Below are 19,787 nucleotides of genomic sequence, written 5' to 3'. Positions count from 1 at the left end.
TTCTGATCAGAATAACTACTGTTAACAGCATGTAAAAATCTGTAAGATGCCACTCCGTGCCTGTAACCTACTTTATTCTTCATTTCTCCCTAGCTGGTTTGTTGGAACATGGTATCTGGTTAGCATAAACATTGTTCAGTGCTTTAAAAAGATTTAGCAGTTTGTTAGCTAGGGCTTAGAGGGAGAACTGGATAGTCTCAGAAGGACCCAGACAGAGCGTAAAGGAGGGCACATCATGAAATCAACATCAGGGACCCGAGCAGCAGACGGAAGCCCTTGGAGACCGATCAAGCGCTCGTCGGTGGGCGCTGCTGAGACCCCCCCCCACCCCCACCTGCCCCGCGAGTGCCAGGTGAGCAGTTGGGATGATGCAGGGGCTGAGTGTCTGAGGGCTAGGACTCTGCACTGAATTCACGGGGTTTTCTGTTTTCACTGTCTGAAGCTCAAAGTGGAAGTGACAAATCAGTCACGGGCCCCGGAGGCCAGGCTGAGATAGAGGATGGGTGGGGAAGACCGTCCATCTCCAGAGTCCAAAAGATGAGAAAGATGAATGACCCCGCAAATGAGAACAGACACCTGCTCATAAAACCCAGAGACACCCATTAATTCTGCCTCCACCAGACGCCAGGACCAGCTGAGCCGGCAACCGTGACACCACCAGCCTCCCTCTGCCACGGGTTCCGGCCACGGTCATGGCTTCTAACTACACCTGTGAAGGTGGAGCTGCCGGCCAGCAGGTCTGAGGAGTCTTGCCCATCCCACTGCTGTCCCGTTAATCACTCCATAATAAGACCAATGAAACAATCAACCAGAGACTACAGGCTTGATGAGAAATCACTCTCCTTTTGGAAATTATGACTGTTAGTCACAACGCCAGCAGCATCCCATGATATATAGAAGCTAAAATAACCTCCCGACAGGCGATTTCCAGCGGGCCCGGCTGGATCTGAGAAATGGCCTGCGCTTCCCAGTGCGACGGAGCACTGGCGCAGTGGGGGCTCCTCCGTGACGTGGGGAACAGCCCTGCTGCTGGCCCCGACTGAGGCTGATGGATGCACTCGGAAAACGGTTTCTATAAAATGCTTAGAAATTTTCGTTTTCCAGTGGACCCTAACGCTGATCTACAGTAGGTTGGGTGGGGCGGGGGTTGGTTTCTGATGTTTCCAGAGAGGAAACGGGCTTGGGGTCTGCAAGTTTGCTTGCAGACAGGGCTGTGGTTTGCATTTTCAGCTCCTCTCTGAAGTTTACGTCAGGCTTGCTACGTCAGAGCCCCCCTTTCCCCCCAACAGTACCCTTGCAACGTTGACCCTCACAAGAAACAGTGGGGGTTGGAACAGAAGAGTTCTTACACTTTACACTGCGCTTGGTGAGTCAGTGGCAGCTCTTCCCACATCCTCAGCTGAAGGACTGGGCTGGTCGGCCTGTAGGGCCATGAGAGTCCCCAAGAGCATACATTTATGGGGCTCATGGGTGGGCAAGAAAACTTCCTGTATTTAAAGATACTGGGATATGCTCATTGATGCTGCCTTCTCAGGAGACAATTACGCATGAAAGCTCTAAGGGCATCAATAATCTAACCCAGAGATTGCTTTCAGGTGTTCCATGGAAAACAACCGGGCCTCAACACCCAGAGAACAAATAATCCAGTCAGGAAATGGGCGGAGAACATGAACAGACATTTCTGCAAAGAAGACATCCAGACGGCCAACAGACACATGAAAAAGTGCTCCACGTCACTCGGCATCAGGGAAATACAAATCAAAACCACAATGAGATACCACCTCACGCCAGTCAGAATGGCTAAAATTAACAAGTCAGGAAATGACAGATGCTGGCGAGGATGCGGAGAAAGGGGAACCCTCCTGCACTGTTGGTGGGAATGCAAGCTGGTGCAGCCACTCTGGAAAACAGCATGGAGGTTCCTCAAAATGTTGAAAATAGAGCTACTGTATGACCCAGCAACTGCACTGCTGGGTATTTACCCTAAAGATACAAACGTAGTGATCTGAAGGGGCACGTGCACCCGAATGTTTATAGCAGCAACGTCCACAATAGCCACACAATGGAAAGAACCTAGATGTCCCTCAACAGACGAATGGATAAAGATGTGGTTCAGGGGAGCCTGAGTGGTTCAGTGGGTTACGCCTCTGCCTTTGGCTCAGGTCATGGTCTCGGGGTCCTGGGATCGAGCCCCACTTCCACCTCTCTGCTCAGCAGGGAGCCTGCTTCCCTTCCTCTCCCTCTGCCTGCCTCTCTGCCTACTTGTGATCTCTGTCAAATAAATAAATTTAAAAAAAGAAGATGTGGTTCATATACAGAATGGAATACTACGCAAAATAAGTCAGAGAAAGAATTATCACATGATCTCACTGATACGAGGAATTTGAGAAACAAGGGAGAGGTTCACAGGGGAAGGGAGGGAAAAATGAAACAAGACGAAACCAGAGAGGGAGACAAACTATAAGAGATTATTAATCTCAGGAAACCAACTGAGGGTTGCTGGAGGGGAGGGGGGTGAGAGGGATGTGGTGGCTGGGTGAGAGACACCGGGGAGGGCACGTGCCACGGTGAGTGCTGTGAGCTGTTTAAGACTGATGAACCTGCACCCCGGGGAAATAATACATTATATGTTAATTAAAAAATAAGTGGGCAAATTTTATAGTATGTTTTAAAAAAAACCACAACTGGGCAAATGTATGAAGGTTGAAATGTATGTAGCACCTGCATCACTACATAGTAATGTGTTTAAAAAAGGGTTGGTCAAATAAGTCTGTAGAACTCAATACTACAAAGGATTTTTGATTAGAATTAATTCATAAGATTTTAGGATATAATGTAAAAAATTTTTATTTTTGTATATGGCAACAAACAATTCAGAAACAAAATTTAAGAAACCTTTAGAGTAGCATCAAAAATAATAAAATCCTTAATAATTTCTTGAGAGAGAGAGAGCACGATCAGGGGGAAGAGGAAGGGGAGAAGCAGGCTTCCCACTGAGCAGGGAGCACCATGTGGGCTGAGATCATGACCTGAGACCAAGGCAGACGCTTAAACGGCTAAGCCACCCAGGCGCCCCTCTTTAAAAAAACAGACTTGTACAAATCATTATGAGGGTAAATGAGACAAAAAAGTGGACAGACAGATCATGTTCTCATGGACTTTAAGATCTCCATTCTCCCTAAATTCTTCTGCAGATCAATACAGTGGGGTTTTATTAGAGATTGCCAGGTGGGTGGAAACGTACTGATAGGCGCAACAGCTGCTAAGCCGGGTAACCGACTCACAGCACCATCTCAACGTTCTGCAAACCCGCAGCGAGAAGAGCGCAACGTCGGCCGAGGGCAGACGTGCGGACGGTGGACACTCACGTGCCGACCCGCTTTTCGGCAGAGCGATTCAGCGAAGAAAAACATTTTCAGTGAACGATACTAGCACAACGTGCAAGAAGAAAGGGATTTTGATCCCTACCTCCTATCACACGCAAAAACTAATTTCAGATGGGTTAAAATCCAAATGAAAGCGCGAAAACATTAACACTTATGGAGGAAAAGAAATAGGGAATAGCCTGTGGACTTTGAGCAGGCAAAGGTTTCTTGGTCAGGGTTCAGTGCTAACCATTAATGAAAAATGGATAAACTAGAAGAAAATAGGTAAACCGGAGGAAACAGAAAATATTCACGTATCTACACATATCTCACAGAAGACTTGACCCCAGAATGGATGAAAAATCCTTCTCCAAACCGCTCTTCTTCCCATGCTCCCAAGGAAGAGACACTCATGATGCCTCCGGGAACAGAGACGCCAGGGTACCCTGGCCCCAGTTCCCACTCCCCCGCCCCTTGTTCCCTTTGACCTGAAGAACCCCTTCTCCCAAACCCCAGGAGTACCCCATGTACCTCGCCACTGGGCAGGAAGCCCCCTGGTCAAAATGTCTCACCTGAACGGTGGAGGAAGGTGTCCCAGCTGAAGGCGGCATTTGGTACGGTCACGACCCCTGGGTCGAAGGAGAGAAAGAGCGGCCATGCTGATTAGATGCAACCTGCTACCTTGTGTCCACGTGCAAATAATGGTCTCCTACGTGGTTCTTACGAAGAGCTCAAGGTTCCCAGTGCCTTGTGCACGCCTGTTCATCCCCCCCGCACGGGACGTTCCAAGGGAGCCCGCAGGTCCCAAGCGAGGAAAGGCGCCCCCCACCCCGGACCTCGCCGTGCATGGCTGGGCGGGCCAGCCGCGTCTCTAACAGAGGCAGCCGGCTTCTGTGTCACAGCCCCACGTACGAATTACGTCTCCGCTTCAAATTCCTAGTCTGGGCCCTCCCCGCATCACACAGGACGGCCTGCTATCCTGGGCAGCTCCTTGAACAGATTTAAGTTTAAAGTTCTGAATGGAACATTTAAGGCGTAGGCGCTCAGGCGACACTTACCAGCTTACGCTGACAACGGGGAACATCTGAAGTTTCAGGATGTGTAAATGAAGTCATGGAACCCTCTCCACAACTTACCTTCGAGACTGTCACCCACACCCAATGACACCGATGATTCCCGTTCGTACTAGTTAGTGAGTGTGCACTGCAGGCCCGCGCTGGGCACAGACCCCGGGTGGGTGCAGCCCACACACCCCGGGACCCCTGCACACTCCGCTAGGCAGAGTCTCCAGTGTATCGAGCTGGAAACTGAGGTCCACACAGGTTAAGTGGTGTTCACAGTGACTCAGGGTGTAGGTCGTAGAGGCTGTGGCCAAGCCCGTGCCTGCCTGGGGCGCCCACGGGGCCCTCGGCTAGGAGTCCGGCCGCGACAGCTCCCGCGCTCACACCTGGAGACTCCGTTTATGCACACATACGGAGTTAAGTGGTTCTGCTTCGTGTCTCACCGAAACCCCCGAGCACGTCCCCCGCGATAAGGCGCGGAGCGGCCGAGGCGGGCCTCCGGCCTCTGCACCCGCACTGACCCAGCCTCGCGGGGGTTCCGTGTCCCCGCTGCAGTGGCTTCTTCCCGGGACTCCTGTTGTTTCAACGGGAACGCAGCGGTCCCCTCACTGCGTTATGTGCTACGGGCTTCCCCAAGGGCTGTGGAGGCCACTGTTGGGCAGGGACTGCCTGGGTGAGGGCAGGAAGGGGTGAGGTTGGCGCAGGAGGGCTCTGCTTTGTAAACACGCCCCCGAGGGAGCACACTGTACTTCCACCGGTTGAAACTGGTAAATGACCTGTATTACAAGTTGTCCTTTTACAACGTCGCTGTAGCTGTCCTTCACCTTCACGTTAGGAGATAATAGGTCCGCCCGTCCTACTAATTATTAGGAGGCAAATCTAAGGCCCCATAGGATTTCACCACAAACAAGTCCGAGCACAGCTCTAGAAGAACTCGTCTTTAAAAATACATAAATTTAAAAATTCTTACCTTGACTCTGGACGTAGATCTTCCCCCTGGCATGCGGCTTTTGAAAAGAACGGAAAAAGGACAAAAGTAAATTGGGTAGTCCGTTACAGCTGCGTTTTAGAAATAAAATGCAGGCTCTAAAATAAATCACCTCGGAACATGTCACGAAGGATCATCCGCGCAGCCGCTCCCACACTAGTTACTTTCTAAGAGCAAAAGTTCCTTCCGCTTTTAATGGGGGTTAGCCCATAAAAATGCATCTCCGAGGTAAGCGGCACATAGAGGCCCCTTAGGTTAGGCATGATGCGTGCGGAGGGCTGTATGGTTACATGTTAGTAGAGAGTTAGGGACGCTCAGCGAACACGCCGATGGCAGAGCCCGTGGGGAGCCTGTCCATCGCGTGCAGAAGCTGGGGGAGACGTGTGGGAACCCTGGTTTGAGGACACAGATTCTTGAATGGAAAGACTATCCGCCCAGCCCCCGCCTGTGGGGAAGGAGTTAGGAGGGGCAGGAGGCAGAGGGAGGAGAGGGAAGGGGCTGGAGGTGAGGCCCTGGGCCATTTTCAGGGCAGTGGACTGCAACTCCCTGCACAGATGGGAATCTCCACCTCTCTCGGGTCCTTTGTGTCCCATCCCGCATCTGAGGCCCCTAACGCCTGGAACGGCCGCCTCCTTTCACCACGCAGCACAGACGCACCCCCTTTTAAAATGCCCTTAAGATAGGAAGCCTTAAAAAATTTAAACTCTCCTCCCTACTAGCGAGAAAAAAGGTTAATTTTTATGGAAAATATGGCTAATAGTCACAACTTGAAATTAGAAATTGAAGTCCAGAGCCCTAATGTCCCATTTTGTGTAGTTCCACTCTCACTGGAAAGCTAGAGAGACTTTTACTGGTGTGCAGAGGAGGACGGGGCGCCGCTGCTCCGACCGGCCCCCGGAAAGCGTGCTCACACACCTGAAACACCCAGCAGCCTGGTATTTAAACTTGAAAGTGAACACCAGCGTTTGACAAAAACAGATTCAATGTAATTCTACACAGACTTGGTTAATTAAGGGAGGGCATAATAGGGGTTTTGCCTTGCCTCTGTTTCCATTAGAAATAAGCTCTGTCTGCAGTTAGAACTGCATAAGCCACAGTGCTCCCTTCAGGAACATACGTTCTGAAACGAACACAAATTAATGGAACTGGTGTCTTACATCCATAAGCAGAATAAATGGACTCTCTGTGGAAATTTCTGGATTTATCAGCTGGTCTTTATATATCTTACAGCATTATTTTCCTCAAATCTACTCAAACTGTGAGAAAATAAGTATCAAGTTCTATGGACATTTAAAACATGCTACGGATATTTTAAGATCTCATCCTAGTAAGTCAAAAAAATAGAGTTACAGTATAAAAAATCCGGACCTGGTTTATTTTTAATCTTTATAATAAAAGAAAACTGGCAAAGCCAGCTGGCTCATATCGATTTGAAAAGCAAAATGCTCTAAATACAAATTAGCTTTCTTTTCTCAATATTTATTGTTGTTCCTCTTGCCTTGAAATAATCTAAGAGTCAAAACCCTTGTATATCAGTTCTCTTGCAAGATCAGCTCATCGATGCAGAAAATGAAAAAGAGGGGCTGTGTGTGCGTGTGTGTGCGTGTGTGTGCGTGTGCAGGGGTGGGGGCAGAGGCTGCTCCACTGTGTGCGTGAGAAACCGTTACCTAATTTGGCCCATTACTAGACACGAAAAGCCAGTGTCCTGTGGGAGAGATACTTACAGATACACGTGACTGTCTAACAGACCCAAACGCTAATACATGCGTTTTTAGAACGGAGTAACAGGTAGAAACATCACACAGATCCCCCATTTTTAACACCTGTATGACCTTCGGAAACGAAGCTCTGTAAGTAGAAACCACAGCCAGTGTTGTTTTGAAATATACATACCATCGCAGGACCTATGGGTGACAAAAGTACTAGTTTTTATTTTGAAATTCTAACGCAGTATCTGAGGACGGCTTTGTTAAAAAGTACTTTGAAAAGAGCTACAAACTGCTTTCGAACAATCCAGGTTCGCACGTGGCAGGCTCTCAAAACATACTTATGCCAAAAAAACGCACAGGAGTTGGGGCCTTTTCAGGGGGTGTGGTTTTCTTCCTTCTCTTCCCACTGTTCCCCTGGAAATTGCTTTTTAAGCAAGGAAAGAAAAGAGAAAAGGAAAAACACATGAATGGGACAAGGAGCGTCTCCAGGACTGGATCAGGATCCAGGGCCCTGGGCTCCAAAGCTGGCAGCAATGCCACAACTAGGGATGCCAACAGGAACACTAGAGGGAAGATTTCTTTTTTTAAGAAACAGTTAAACCTACGGAGTAAATAACTGGGGATTATTGATGTTATTCAAAAGCATCGCCCCCCACCTGGGACACCCCAGCTGTTCTATGCCTTGGTGATTTGATGAAATCGAAGCAATTCTGCTCACTCCAGACGTCTGCGCGCCCTGGTCATGATCGTGTGAACGCGGGTCGCGGTCTGTGCTCTGGAACTGACGAGCTTCCCACTCTCTGAGTTACATTAAAACTTCTCAATTCCCAGGGATCTCATTTGGGGAAGAAAAATGCAAAGAACATTTCTAGTTCCATCAGGAAATCTCGGAGGAAAGCCAATCTTAATAGAAGTTATTAAAAATGATTAGCTTCCTTGAGTACGATGGGTCCCTGAGTTTCTCCTGCGGCGTCTGCGGGGAGGGCCGCACACAAGGAGGGCACCGAAGGCCGAAGCCCCGTGAGCCTAAGGGTGGTGAGTTTCCATTTGGGTGGGCACCAGAACCAAAGCTGTGGTCTGTGTTCCCACTGCTGCCAGTGTGGCTCCCAGGGCTAGGCGGGTACAGAGCCGCGGGCCATGCAGGGGGGCAGATGGGCGTTCGCAGGACACGCGGTCAGTGCACAGAGTTCAGCGATTAGTCGGCGTGCGGCTCGTTGCGAGGGGCTGGCGCTCACACCTGTGTGGGCTTTGGGAGCTCACCTGTGCCGCCAATGGTGCATGCGACAGCCTGTGAACTCTGTCTTGCTTTCTGCATTTTAATTTCCAAAAAAAAATTTGATGAGTACATACACACACTGAAAGTAAATGCACACTTTAGCTAGGGCCTCCTATAAACCACTTCGAGAAAGTTATTTTTCTTTAATGAGTGCTGAGGTGACACACAACACTGTCACCCCAGAAGGCAGGGAGGCACCAGCTCCAAACTAAAAAAAAAAAAAAAAGAAAGAAATCTCTAAAATGTAACAACACCAGAAGGCTGAGCTCAGCGCTAACCTCGGCAAAGAGGACAGATGGGCCATTCTGGATATCCTCATGCTTTCTTGAATTTGATAACCACTTCAAGCAATGTTTACTCCAACTCAAGATGTTTAAAGAACCAGCTAGCTCATAAATAAATATTCGAATTTGGAGAAAGTCCTGTTAGCAAAGTACTTCTTAGAAAAGCAGGTCGACAGTGCAGTTGAATTTTCTGCAGGCCTGTGGGGGTCTGAACCCAATGAAGACCTAGTAAACCCAAGATCGTTGCTTCTTTTTTTTTTTTCTTTTTAAAGATTTTGTCTGGCAGATCACAAGTAGGCAGAAAGGCAGGCAGACAGAGTGGGGAAGCAGACTCCCCACTGAGCAGAGAGCCCGATGCGGGGCTCGATCCCAGGACCCCGGGATGATGACCTGAGCCGAAGGCAGAGGTTTAACCCACTGAGCCACCCAGGCGCCCCAAGATCGTTGCTTCTGTGGAGAGAAGAGCCTTCCGTTACGATATATACCTAATTTGCTTTACTTTTTTTATTCTTGTGAAGTAGTCACATTTTGTGGTGAAAGTCTGGTGAATTCAGAGAAAGAAATCTTCACTTCGAACCCAGATTTGCATGCTGAAGGTCTATTACATACCGTCACAAGAAGCCAACACTCTGTGCAGACTAGCTTTCCATTTCCATAAGGCATACATCAAAGTTAGCAGTGGGTAGAGAATAAGATTCCTAAAAATGCCAAATCAAGGTTATAATTTCACAAACCAGCAGAGCAGGCTTTTCCCAAAACACGACCGGTGCTGCACTTGCGTGATGAACACTACGGATGCCGCCCGCAGAGCTGGTGAGGGGCCCAGGCGACCCTGCCCTTCACAGAGCAGGTGAGACCTCACGTTTAGGCTGATAGAAACAACAATAAGCAAGCAAGGACAATTCCAAACAAAGGCATTTCATATTCAAAGAGACAACACAAAGCCATTGTTACTGAAATCCAATCAAACTAATTGGTGCAGTCAGCCAGAGATAGGTGGGGGCCACAAGCAGCCCCCAGAGGAGCACCCTGGCTTTCTCAGAGGGCTGAAGGGGACCCAGGGCAGACCCAAGAAGCCCCTTCTGGGGGCACTTCTTTTAAGATGTCTCCCACCGCCCGATGCTGTGTGAGCACTTGTCTGAGCGATCTTGAAAGGTCATCCCGCACTTGTACACCCAGAGCTGGGCTGACCAATGCGCCAGCCACCAGCCACATGAGACCACAGAGCCCCTGAACCAGGGCTGGTCTGAACAGAGACGTGCCCGAGTGCAAAAGGTACACTGGATTTTGAAGACCCGATGCAAAAAAAGAAATACACACACACACACACACACACACACACACACATACACGAACTATCTCATTAGTCATTTTTACAGTGATCACATGTTGAAATAAGATTTTGGATACAGACAGTGTACAACAAAGAACTTGGCCTTTTTACGACACCTCTGGGAAGTAACCTCCGTGAGACCTGACAGAGCCTCTTTGTCTAGGCGGGGCCGGTCCCAATCACTGGTCTTTGGGTGGGAGCCCGCCATACCACAAAGACCACCCACGAGATTTAGGGTGGGGCCTTGGAGCCGAGTGGCATCTGTCCACTTGGACACTGGCATCAGCCATGTGGCAGCCAACCAATCAGTCAAGCCTACAGAGTGAAGCTGCAGTAAAGACAGACGCTCCACGTGGGTAAGCTGCTCAGATCAATGGCCAGACGGGAGAAAGGCTTGACTCCGAGGGGGAGAAGGCAGGGGAGCCTTTGCCCTACACAGCTCTACGATGTGGCTGATTTTAGCCTGATACAGTCTACGACTTCCCTAGAATAAACCATAAGCACGAGTAGAACCTCAGTGAGTTCTCTCTAATCTGGGATTACTGAAATCTGATTCTGGTTTGACAGTAATTAGGTGGGATTAGCTAAGCGACACCCTGAGTCAGGCCTGCGCCCTAAAATAAAGAACACAGAATTAAAAACAAAAGCTGGCAATTTGATAATGAAGAGCCGAACTTAATTACTCAAGAAACATCGCTGCGCAGAACACATAAGCAAAAATCATCTCTCTACAAAAATCCATCTAAAATAATTACATAAGTGTGGCTGAATAATGAAGCGTTACATTATTTATACGTACACTGTATTTGTAAAAGATAATCAGATAAAGGTATTGAGCAGAACTTTACTGAAAAATCCTCCACCAACAAAAGGACACACGCCGTATTAAAAACCCAGGCTCACACTGGAATCTAGTAACCAGCACCCGCTGCTGTAAACTCTAAACCACACACACCCTTTCCTTATCATTAGCTTTTATTATAATCTCTTACATCATCACCTCAGACTGAACTTTCGCCGCCTGCTCAATTTTTTTTTTTTTTTTTTTTTAATGCTTTGCCAGATACTTGGAAAAGTATCTTTCTGAAAAGAGAGGGCCCTGACCCAGGATCACCCAGCCCATCTGGGAACCCGAGTGACAACCTGGCTCCGAGACGTCAGCGGGCCCTTCCATGGGCGCGTCATCACTGCTGCGGTGCCCCCTGCCCGGACTGGGCCTACTCTGTGCACTCAGGCCGATTCCCTTGTCGCTGCCTATGACAGCGAAGCTCGGGGAGGAAGAACCATGAGGTCGGCTGGCACTTTGCACCCCTGACCCAGGCTCTGGCCCTCCAGGGCGCCCTCTCCCGAGGCCAGCCGCACACTGCAGCTGCGGTCCCCACATGGCCGCCGGAGTCCCGTACTCCGCTCCGATTCAGTGCGTGTGGGACTCAGGGTCCACTCTTCTCCCTTCCCAAATTCCTTCACTCGAGTTCTTCCAAAATTTATTGACAAAAATCTTAAATCATGTTATTATTCTTGAGTCCCACTTTATTTCTTCCTTATATGCTACAGTCTTCCCACACAAAAATGTATCCAGAAGCTAGTACTTAGGTTAAAAAAATCCTTGTCAAACTGCACTTACAGGTAAAATGGCACGAGAGCAAACTTTAACAAAAATATTCCAGAATATAAGTGTGTGCATCTGCGTGTGTCCACGTGCAAGGGGGAGAATGACCGGAGGTTAAGAACGGAAGAACGTGAGCAGGGGCTGGGTATGGGGCACGCTTCTATTCTTGCCGCTTTCACTTATGCGTGGAAATTTCTGTCCTAAAAAGTTCTAAAGAAGGGTCTGTCCCTGGTAAATTCAGTTCAACAAATATCTGTTGAACACAAGGATGTGTTACCCTCTGGGGATGCACAATGAACCCCACTTTGTGCCTGTCCTCAAGGAGCTCTTGACCACATAGGGTGAAGGCAAAGATAAGCACCAAGGAACTCCCTTCCTGCGTCTGTCCGTCCGTGTCCCTGCAGGGACAGGAAGCCCCTCCCCTTAAGAGGCCAGCTGTACCCGCACTCCTCTACTTGCTTGGCCACAGGGACAGGAGCAAACTATTACTCAAGCACAAGTTCCAAGAAGGCTTTCTCCCTGGTGCAGAGTCTCACGGGGGACGGAGACCAGGGGAGAGAGTCCGTGGCTGTCCCCAGGCCCCCGCAAAGGCCCAGCCACGGCACCCGGAGGCCACCCAGACCCTGCAGCCTGGCTGAGCTGACCCGGGCAACACACCAAGAATGATAGCAAGTGTGTGATTTAAGGCACTGTATTTGGTGAGGTTGGTTATAGAACAAAAACAGCCGATACAGTAAGCAAACCCATCTATATCGGCTTGGGAGGGTCCTAAGGTCAGCAGACAAAGGTGACAAATGAGGAGACGCTTGGGGGAAGGACAAGGACCAGCCACTTTGACAGGTCAAAGCCTCCTTTCACTCTGGCTAAGACCGTTGGATCCCCACACCGGCCGCTCCATCCGACGCGTGCCAGCCGAGATACGTAAAGAAAAGCCAGCATCTCGCTGATCGCTCACTGGGAAGGGGCGAGCCTTTTCGGATCACTGGAGGTATTACTCTTGGGTATTTACACGAGAACTCAACAAGTGGTAACGTCCTAAACTTAGACCTGAGAGGGACCCTGAACTCATGTCACGCTCTGCCCCACCGGAGCCCATGCGTCCAGCTCGCGCTTCGGACGGATCCCGTCTCGACGCAGGGCTCTGTTGCGCTGTCAGTCACTGGGAAAACACGGTTCACGGAGCCGAGCAGACCTCCCACATGACAAAGCGTGTCCTCACAGTACACCAACACAACAATCCCGCTTGTCCATCGGACCACTGATCGCACCAGGGAGGTCCTCACGCCGGGGGAGGCTGGCAACCACGGGGTGTGTTTCCAGAGTTCCTGTTTTTGCTCAACAAAATGCCATGCGCTTATCTCTGGCCACAAAGACCCCCAGGGGCTCTGCTTCATGGGACTGGCTCGATCCACTCATTTTTAAGAAGCGGGGTAACAAATGCCCACATCCACGTCACCGGTTTGTCTGCCGGTCACACTTTCGGATACAAAATTGGGGGAAGACGTATTGGGTTGGGTTTGCGGCTCTGGCCCCCGAGAGCCTTTCCTCCGGGTAAGCACCGCGCCTCGCTCAGAAGGCGGCACACGTTGCACGCACTCTCCCTGGGCCGTCACACCGAACGTGCAAAATGCATGTGTTCTGGGCCAATATCTGATCAAATTACAATTTTTTATGTCTTCATCAAGGAGATCTTAAAGTTTTTTTTTAACTACAAGAGGCGTGCAGATGATCAAAGACCGGCTCAGACGGGGCTCCTGCAGTCCTTAGGAGAAAGGGTCTGTGGTTTCCCTACGTTCCCACAGGTGAGGAAGGGAAACTGTATGTTATGATGCAAATGGGCTGACCCTGTGGGGCCCAGAGAGAGGGAGCCCCACTCCTATACCTCCCAGACAGCCCCGTGGGCCCAACAGAAAACCAGCAGCCTGTCATTTATCATCTGGAGATTTTCGGTTTATTAAGTTGCCCTGAAAAATGCAGCCTCCAGTTCCTGCCTAGGGAGCGTCTCATGTGAAGGAGGCGGGCGCTGCCGGCCATGGGCATGAGCGGACCCACACACGCAGAGTGCTGGCAGCCTCGCTGAGCGACCACAGGCCCCACAGAACTCCGCACGCACCCTCGCCCCCCCACGCGGCAGTCCCACGCGCCAGATGTGACAGACAGAAGTTCTACACAGAAGGTGCAGAGCGTGTAACGTGCCCCGACAGGAAGGACGCCGGCAAACAGTGAGGGCATCCCCGGGGCACAAAGATGAGCCAGCCCCACACTGGGAACCACGGTGCCGGCGACCAGGGCGTCCTGCAGGTCTCCGCAGCAGAGAGCAGAGTCGCCAGGGCAAAGTGGCCCCTGGGCCGGCCGGTCCTGTGCTACAGACGCCAGCTCTGCCACAGCTTCCCCTCACGCGCCACTGAGAACAGCCTCCCAGCAGCTCAGCCCACCGCCCCCACGTCATCAGTCAGTAAGCGATCCACATGGGGAGCAACAAAGCCCTCTCGCCCTTCAAGCTCTTCGGGGAAACAGTCCAAGTGTAGGAGCCACATGCACCACTGAAGATCGCTGCTCTCCGTGCATGTGGGGGGCCGCCACCTTTAGCGCGCAGCCTGGACATCGCCCACTCTGAGCGCGGAGAAAACTACATTAGAAGATTCAGCTCCTAGGTGGTTTCTGCTGTCCAGCAGCAATATTAAAAAAAAAATCAGTCAAGTCTTAAGAGTATCTGCACAAGGGCGCCTGGGGGGCTCAGTCGGTTAAGCGCCTGCCTTCAGCTCAGGTCATGATCCTGGAGTCCCAGGATCGAGTCTCACATTGGGCTCCCTGCTCAGCAGGAGTCTGCTTCTCCTGCTGATCTCTTTTCGCTCATGCTCTCTCTCAAATAAATAGATAAAATCTTAAAAAAAAAGAGTATCTGCACAAATTAAAAACCAGCAATATACAGGGGACATTGTACACTCTTGTGGCCATATCAGGCAGTGTCGGCAGAAACACTGTCCGTTCCTATCCAAGCACCACGCAGCCTCCACGCCTGCCGCCTCCCCAGCTCTCCCCCCATCACCTCCCCAGCTCCCTGCCCCGCCACCTCTCCAGCTCCCCTTCCCGCCTCCCCAGCTCAGCCAGCATGACAGCAAAATCAACACATACCCACTGTGTCTGCGCCGTTTCCTTCATTGACTCTGTGAAAGCGACAGCAAATCTAGTAAAATGAACAAAAATAAGGAAAACAATTAGGGCAGAATTCAATGAACAGAACTAGGGAACAGCTCTTTGGAACAAATTGTGAGAGACAAGGCGAGAGGCTGAATTTCAAGCGCCGTCCATCTCCATCACGTGCGGTCAGCGGCGATCAGGTTCACCTTCCAGTCACATCAAAACAAGCGTGTGTGCAAGGAACAAACACACGGCGCTCCGCATTTCAATGTTTTATTGTTGCTCCTTCCACGCAAGGTCAGAGAAGCAGGGAAAAAGTCAGAGAGCCACATGCAGGAGAGAAGCAGAGGATTTAGTTAATCCATGCGGAACACCCAAGGACAGGCTGTCCTGGCCCTGGCTTCAGCGAGGGAAGGCCTTGCTGACGCGCGGTCACAGCTCCGAGAACGCGCAAGGGTCAGGAATGTTAATGCGCGCGTTTATCAAGCAGTGGCCGTCTCCGGAGGTGGGGCCCGGTACCCAGGGGATGAACCAGGAACACCTCATGGGGGCCAGACAGTAAGCTATTGCTCGAAACTGGTGAGGGCTGGGAGGACACGGGAGTCAGCTCAGAGCATCCTCAGAGAAAAGCGGAGGAGCGGGGAAAAGGGTCAATGACAGAAGGACGTGCCTTTCACCCCATAACGCTGTTTCTAGATAAACGCACGGGGCAGCTGGAGGTGCTCGTGGGAAGCTAACCCGCTCCCCCGCTCCCACGGGAACGCCTGGCCCCTGGCTCTGCGCACTGTGACTCCCCCGGCCCCTGGAGTCACGGTGGCACCCGGCAGGCAGGCAGAAATACCCACGGACGGACACACGAGCAAGCGCGGCCGGGTCCAGCCGTGTGTTCCCGCAGGACGTGGCTCAGAGCGGGGGAGAAGGGAGAGCAGGTGTGGCGGGACCCAGTGCAGGAGAGGGAGCTCCGGAACCCCCGCCCAGGGCTGGCTGTCACTATCCCCGGCCTGTCACCCTTTCTGCCAGCATGTCCCGTTAGCTCAGGACCCAACACTGGGGGATCTTCGGCTGAAGACCAAAGGGAGGAATGAGAGCCCTGGGAGGGTCTTCCTCAGGAAGCGCGCAGACGTGTTTTGGGAGTCGGGGGTGAGGGAGGGCTGGAGCCAGCGCCATCATTTCCATTTATTCCGCGGTGGCAGGTAACACTCTGTCCTTGCGGCCCCTCCCTACAGACACCGCCCCGGGTTTACACCCACCGACCTAGGAGACAACCCTGAAGAGGGTTTTGAGCCCACCAATCCTCGAAAAATAAAGAAATTTAAAATCACACATTTCTTACCAAAAAATGTGAAACTGCCACTTTTGCACTTGGGATGAATTATCGCCATTTCAAAACGTCCTCACCTTCATAGGTGACTTTTTTAGTCAAAAACATCTTTGGGAACATCATAGTTCAAAAACCACATGAAAGGACTGACACTGAGCCATCCTGACCTACAATTTCACATGATCTAACCCGTCAGGATGCATTTCCTAATGGTGAAACGATTTCTGAGCCAATTTAATTCACATAAACTCTCTTTTGCTCATTTGTGGATGATACTAAATTTTTCTAAAATGCACCTGGATGATCTTTCACAAAAAAATATCCACACGTTTCAGACTCCTTACCTAATTTGGATTTATAATTACCAAATACTTATCATACTACAATAGAAGCCAAAAAGCTGGCGTGGAAGTGAGTTTAGTACTATACCATGCAGAAAAAAAAAGTTTTAAATACTAAAAAAGTTCAAAAATAAGCCTCATAAGAAAAATGTAACTATTTAAAAGTATTTGATTAAAAATGAAACTCATTATAAGGCGAGATAAGTTCAATACTTTTACAGAAAAGTATGCTGCACACTGTCCGGCTAGAAATCTAATGATTCATCTGACTTCCCTGCCCACTGCCTTCCATCAATACTCCCCCAAAATGAAAATCAATGTGTTTTAATAACAATGCAATGAATGATGCTAACGGTAATACCGTACGATGAATTCATTCAATACTGTTTCTACCTAGCAGAATTATTTCTTCCGTAAGACCGTGCGAAACTGCATGAATCCAAAGGTAATTAATTTTCAGAGTCTGAGAGCGACAACATCGAGAAAACCTATAATGACAGATCGCCTTTCAAGATCAACCCAAACTCGACCTTTGTTGCCTGTGATTCTCTCCGGCGGACGCACACACACGTGGGGCACACTCTCTATTTGGACCAGGTTGTGTGGCCACATTTATGGCCGGGAAGTTCTCAGGAGGAAGAGGGTCCTGAAATGGAATGATATTTCACAGTAACCCTAGTTTTCAGGAGCGAGACTGACTCCTGCCTTGTGAAAAGAGGGGGCTGCCTTGGGTTGCATCCTGGAACATGGAGTGCGTCCTTTCTAAGGGATTGGGAATGCTCCAGTGACATAAAGACACAACGAGCTCTGGATTCCCTGACCAGGGCTTCTCAACCGTGAGAGGGCTAGAGACGAGCCACAGACATTGCGTGGCTGGCCCTTTACTGGGGGCATGGGAGCAACCTACAGGTCCACGGACAGGCAAACGGATACGACAGTGTAGTAAGCACATACATCGGAATGTTACTGAGCCTTGAAGGAAGAGACAATCCTGCCAGCGCAAGCACGTGCGTGAACCTGGAGGACAGGAGGCCCAGCGCAGGGAGCCAGACACAGAAGGACAAATCCTGTGCGATCCGCCTGACAGGACAATCCGAAATAGTCCAACTTCTAGAAGCAGGAAGTAGGACGGTGGCTGCTGGGGGAGGGGGAGAACAGGAAGGGATTCAGCAAAGGCACAAAGTTTCCCTTGTACAAGGTGAGTAGGTCCTGGAGACCCCCTGGAGCCTACAGCTCACGCTGCTGTAACTTACACTTGCGAATCTGCAAAGAGGGCAGATTTCGTGTTAAGTGCTCTCATCAGGATAGTAACCACCAGAGTGTGGGAGGAAGGTTCGGAGGGGATAGAGGTGTTTACGGCACAGACCGCGATGATGGTTTCACTGATAAAGACTCATCCTCACACTCATTCCACACAGCTTCTCTTTTCCACGCCAATCATGCCTCAGTGCAGTGTTGTTTTTAAAGAATTAATAAAGCAGTTTGTCCACATTAAAAAAAATTGATTGCCTGTTTTGGTTTTTTTTTTTAATAATAATTCAAAGATTTACAAGAGTTGAAAGGCTGGAGTCTCGGTAAACTTTGGATTCAGGGTGACTCCACACTCGGGTAGGACTCGCTCTGTGCCCCAGAAAACCAGGGGTGCCTGGCAGGGACCGACTGCGTGGCACCCTCTGGACCCTTCTGTGGAATCACCCCAGAAAGCCTGCCAGTCACCTCTTCACTGATGAACAGAAGAGCTCTTGGCTTTAGGTCCCCGTGACTATTTGGATTTTGCTTTATTTTCTTTAGCCTTTTAAAAGAACTTTCATATGGACATAGAGGATTTCTATACTGTTACTACTGTGTTAGGTATTCCCACCATCTTTGCGATACACAGGAATGGGGGTGATTTTCCCCCCACCTGTCCTTGTAGCTCACACTGCCGTACAAATATGCCTGGACAAGGAGAACTGGGGGAGCACGGCTCTGGATTCTGGACTGGGGGCAACTCCCCCCGCAACCCAGGGGCTAGAAACAGGTTAGACTCTAGCTGCAGTGCTGGCAGGTGTCACCAGTGTGCAGTGTCTAGCCAGGCTCGGGGAAGTGCAGCATGGCCCCACAAACAATGACTGTCCTGCCCCAAACGCCCACAGTGACCCCCTCCCTGCTGCGTGCGCTCACGGGCCCAGAGTCGGTGTGTGCTGTTCTGAGGACTACCAGTGTGCCCCTTCGACCCAGCAGGAAAAAAGAGAGAGAAAGGGAAGAATCTGGTCATTTGCATTGATGGGAATAATTCTAATAATTCTAATAATTCCAACCTTCTAAGAAGGTTGGCCCAATGTGAACCATCACTGAACAATTATTCATGAGCAATAACTTGCTTACCATGACTCTTCATGGCAAAATTAAAATGTGCACATGAAAGAAAAAAGTGAAATGAAAAAAAAAAAAAGAGAGAGAGAGAGCTTGGGTTTATTATGGTAAGATGGGAACCTCCCAATGGCGGCCCTTTGGAATCGGCTGGTTTCAGTGAACTCTGCCCAAATGCTTAACCCCTGGGAGGTTCTCAGCTGCGTTACCTGGCTTCTTCGAGGACCTTTCCCATCACTTCGTTTTTTTCTCTGTGGTTAACATCTTCATTTAAATCAGTTCCACCAAAGATGATTCCAAATGGGATTCCATGACCTGCAAAATTATGACAGTTAATGAAGCACAGTGAGGCTTTGGAAACAGCCCTCACCACCCCATCCCACAGCAGACGCGAGAACATGCTCCCTGAACTTGGCAGACCATGTGGGGTGTTTGTTTCCTTTTGTCCGGCTCCACCTGAGGGAGGAAGAGGCATCACTGTTATACACACCAGGACGTGGGGGTAATCAGCTCAGACCACCGGGGCCAGCACCCTTTAGAATCAATTAACTTTACATTTTAACAAATGAAAAACAGTGCGGCCACCATCTGTCAAAGCCAAGCTGACTGCTCTCGGGAGATGGGCATTTAGGACAGAGCGCATCCCAGTGCAGCCAGCTAGGGACCCCAAGAGCAAGTGTCATGCTCTCGAGGACCTACAGGAGACGTCGGGCATCCTGGCGCAATGACTTCGGGCAGGGCTCGGCACAGCTGCTGTGGGGGCCACACACCGTGCACGTGACATGTGGGAGGATTTGCCAGGGAGCAAGTCTGTCCTGTGCCAGTGACAGGCTTAGTCACAGGAATGTCTGTTGAGCTCCAACGAGCTAGGCATCAGGCATGCACAGAGCGAGCTAAATGATGTGCTGAGCAGAAGCCACACCAAAGGCCAGATGCTGGCTGGCAAGCCACCAACTGAACCAGACCCAAGAGGGACCTTCATACTGGGTTTCTGGAACGAGCCATCC

At 50.2% G+C, this 19,787-nt stretch overlaps 1 protein-coding gene across 1 annotated transcript in view; it reads right to left on the bottom strand.

The window, feature by feature from the left end:
• The window catches only part of GLT1D1 (glycosyltransferase 1 domain containing 1), an 82,231-nt gene that overhangs the window by 40,800 nt on the left and 21,644 nt on the right, over positions 1-19,787 (bottom strand). The window contains 4 exon segments of the mRNA XM_032846873.1: positions 3,938-3,994; positions 5,397-5,433; positions 14,761-14,812; positions 18,990-19,095. Coding sequence (XP_032702764.1) covers positions 3,938-3,994; positions 5,397-5,433; positions 14,761-14,812; positions 18,990-19,095 — 252 coding nt within the window.

The sequence above is a fragment of the Lontra canadensis genome, unplaced genomic scaffold (assembly GCF_010015895.1).
Source record: "Lontra canadensis isolate GAN:19392208 unplaced genomic scaffold, GSC_riverotter_1.0 scaffold182, whole genome shotgun sequence".
NCBI classification, from domain to species: domain Eukaryota; kingdom Metazoa; phylum Chordata; class Mammalia; order Carnivora; family Mustelidae; genus Lontra; species Lontra canadensis.
This window is presented reverse-complemented; position numbering and strand designations above follow the sequence as displayed.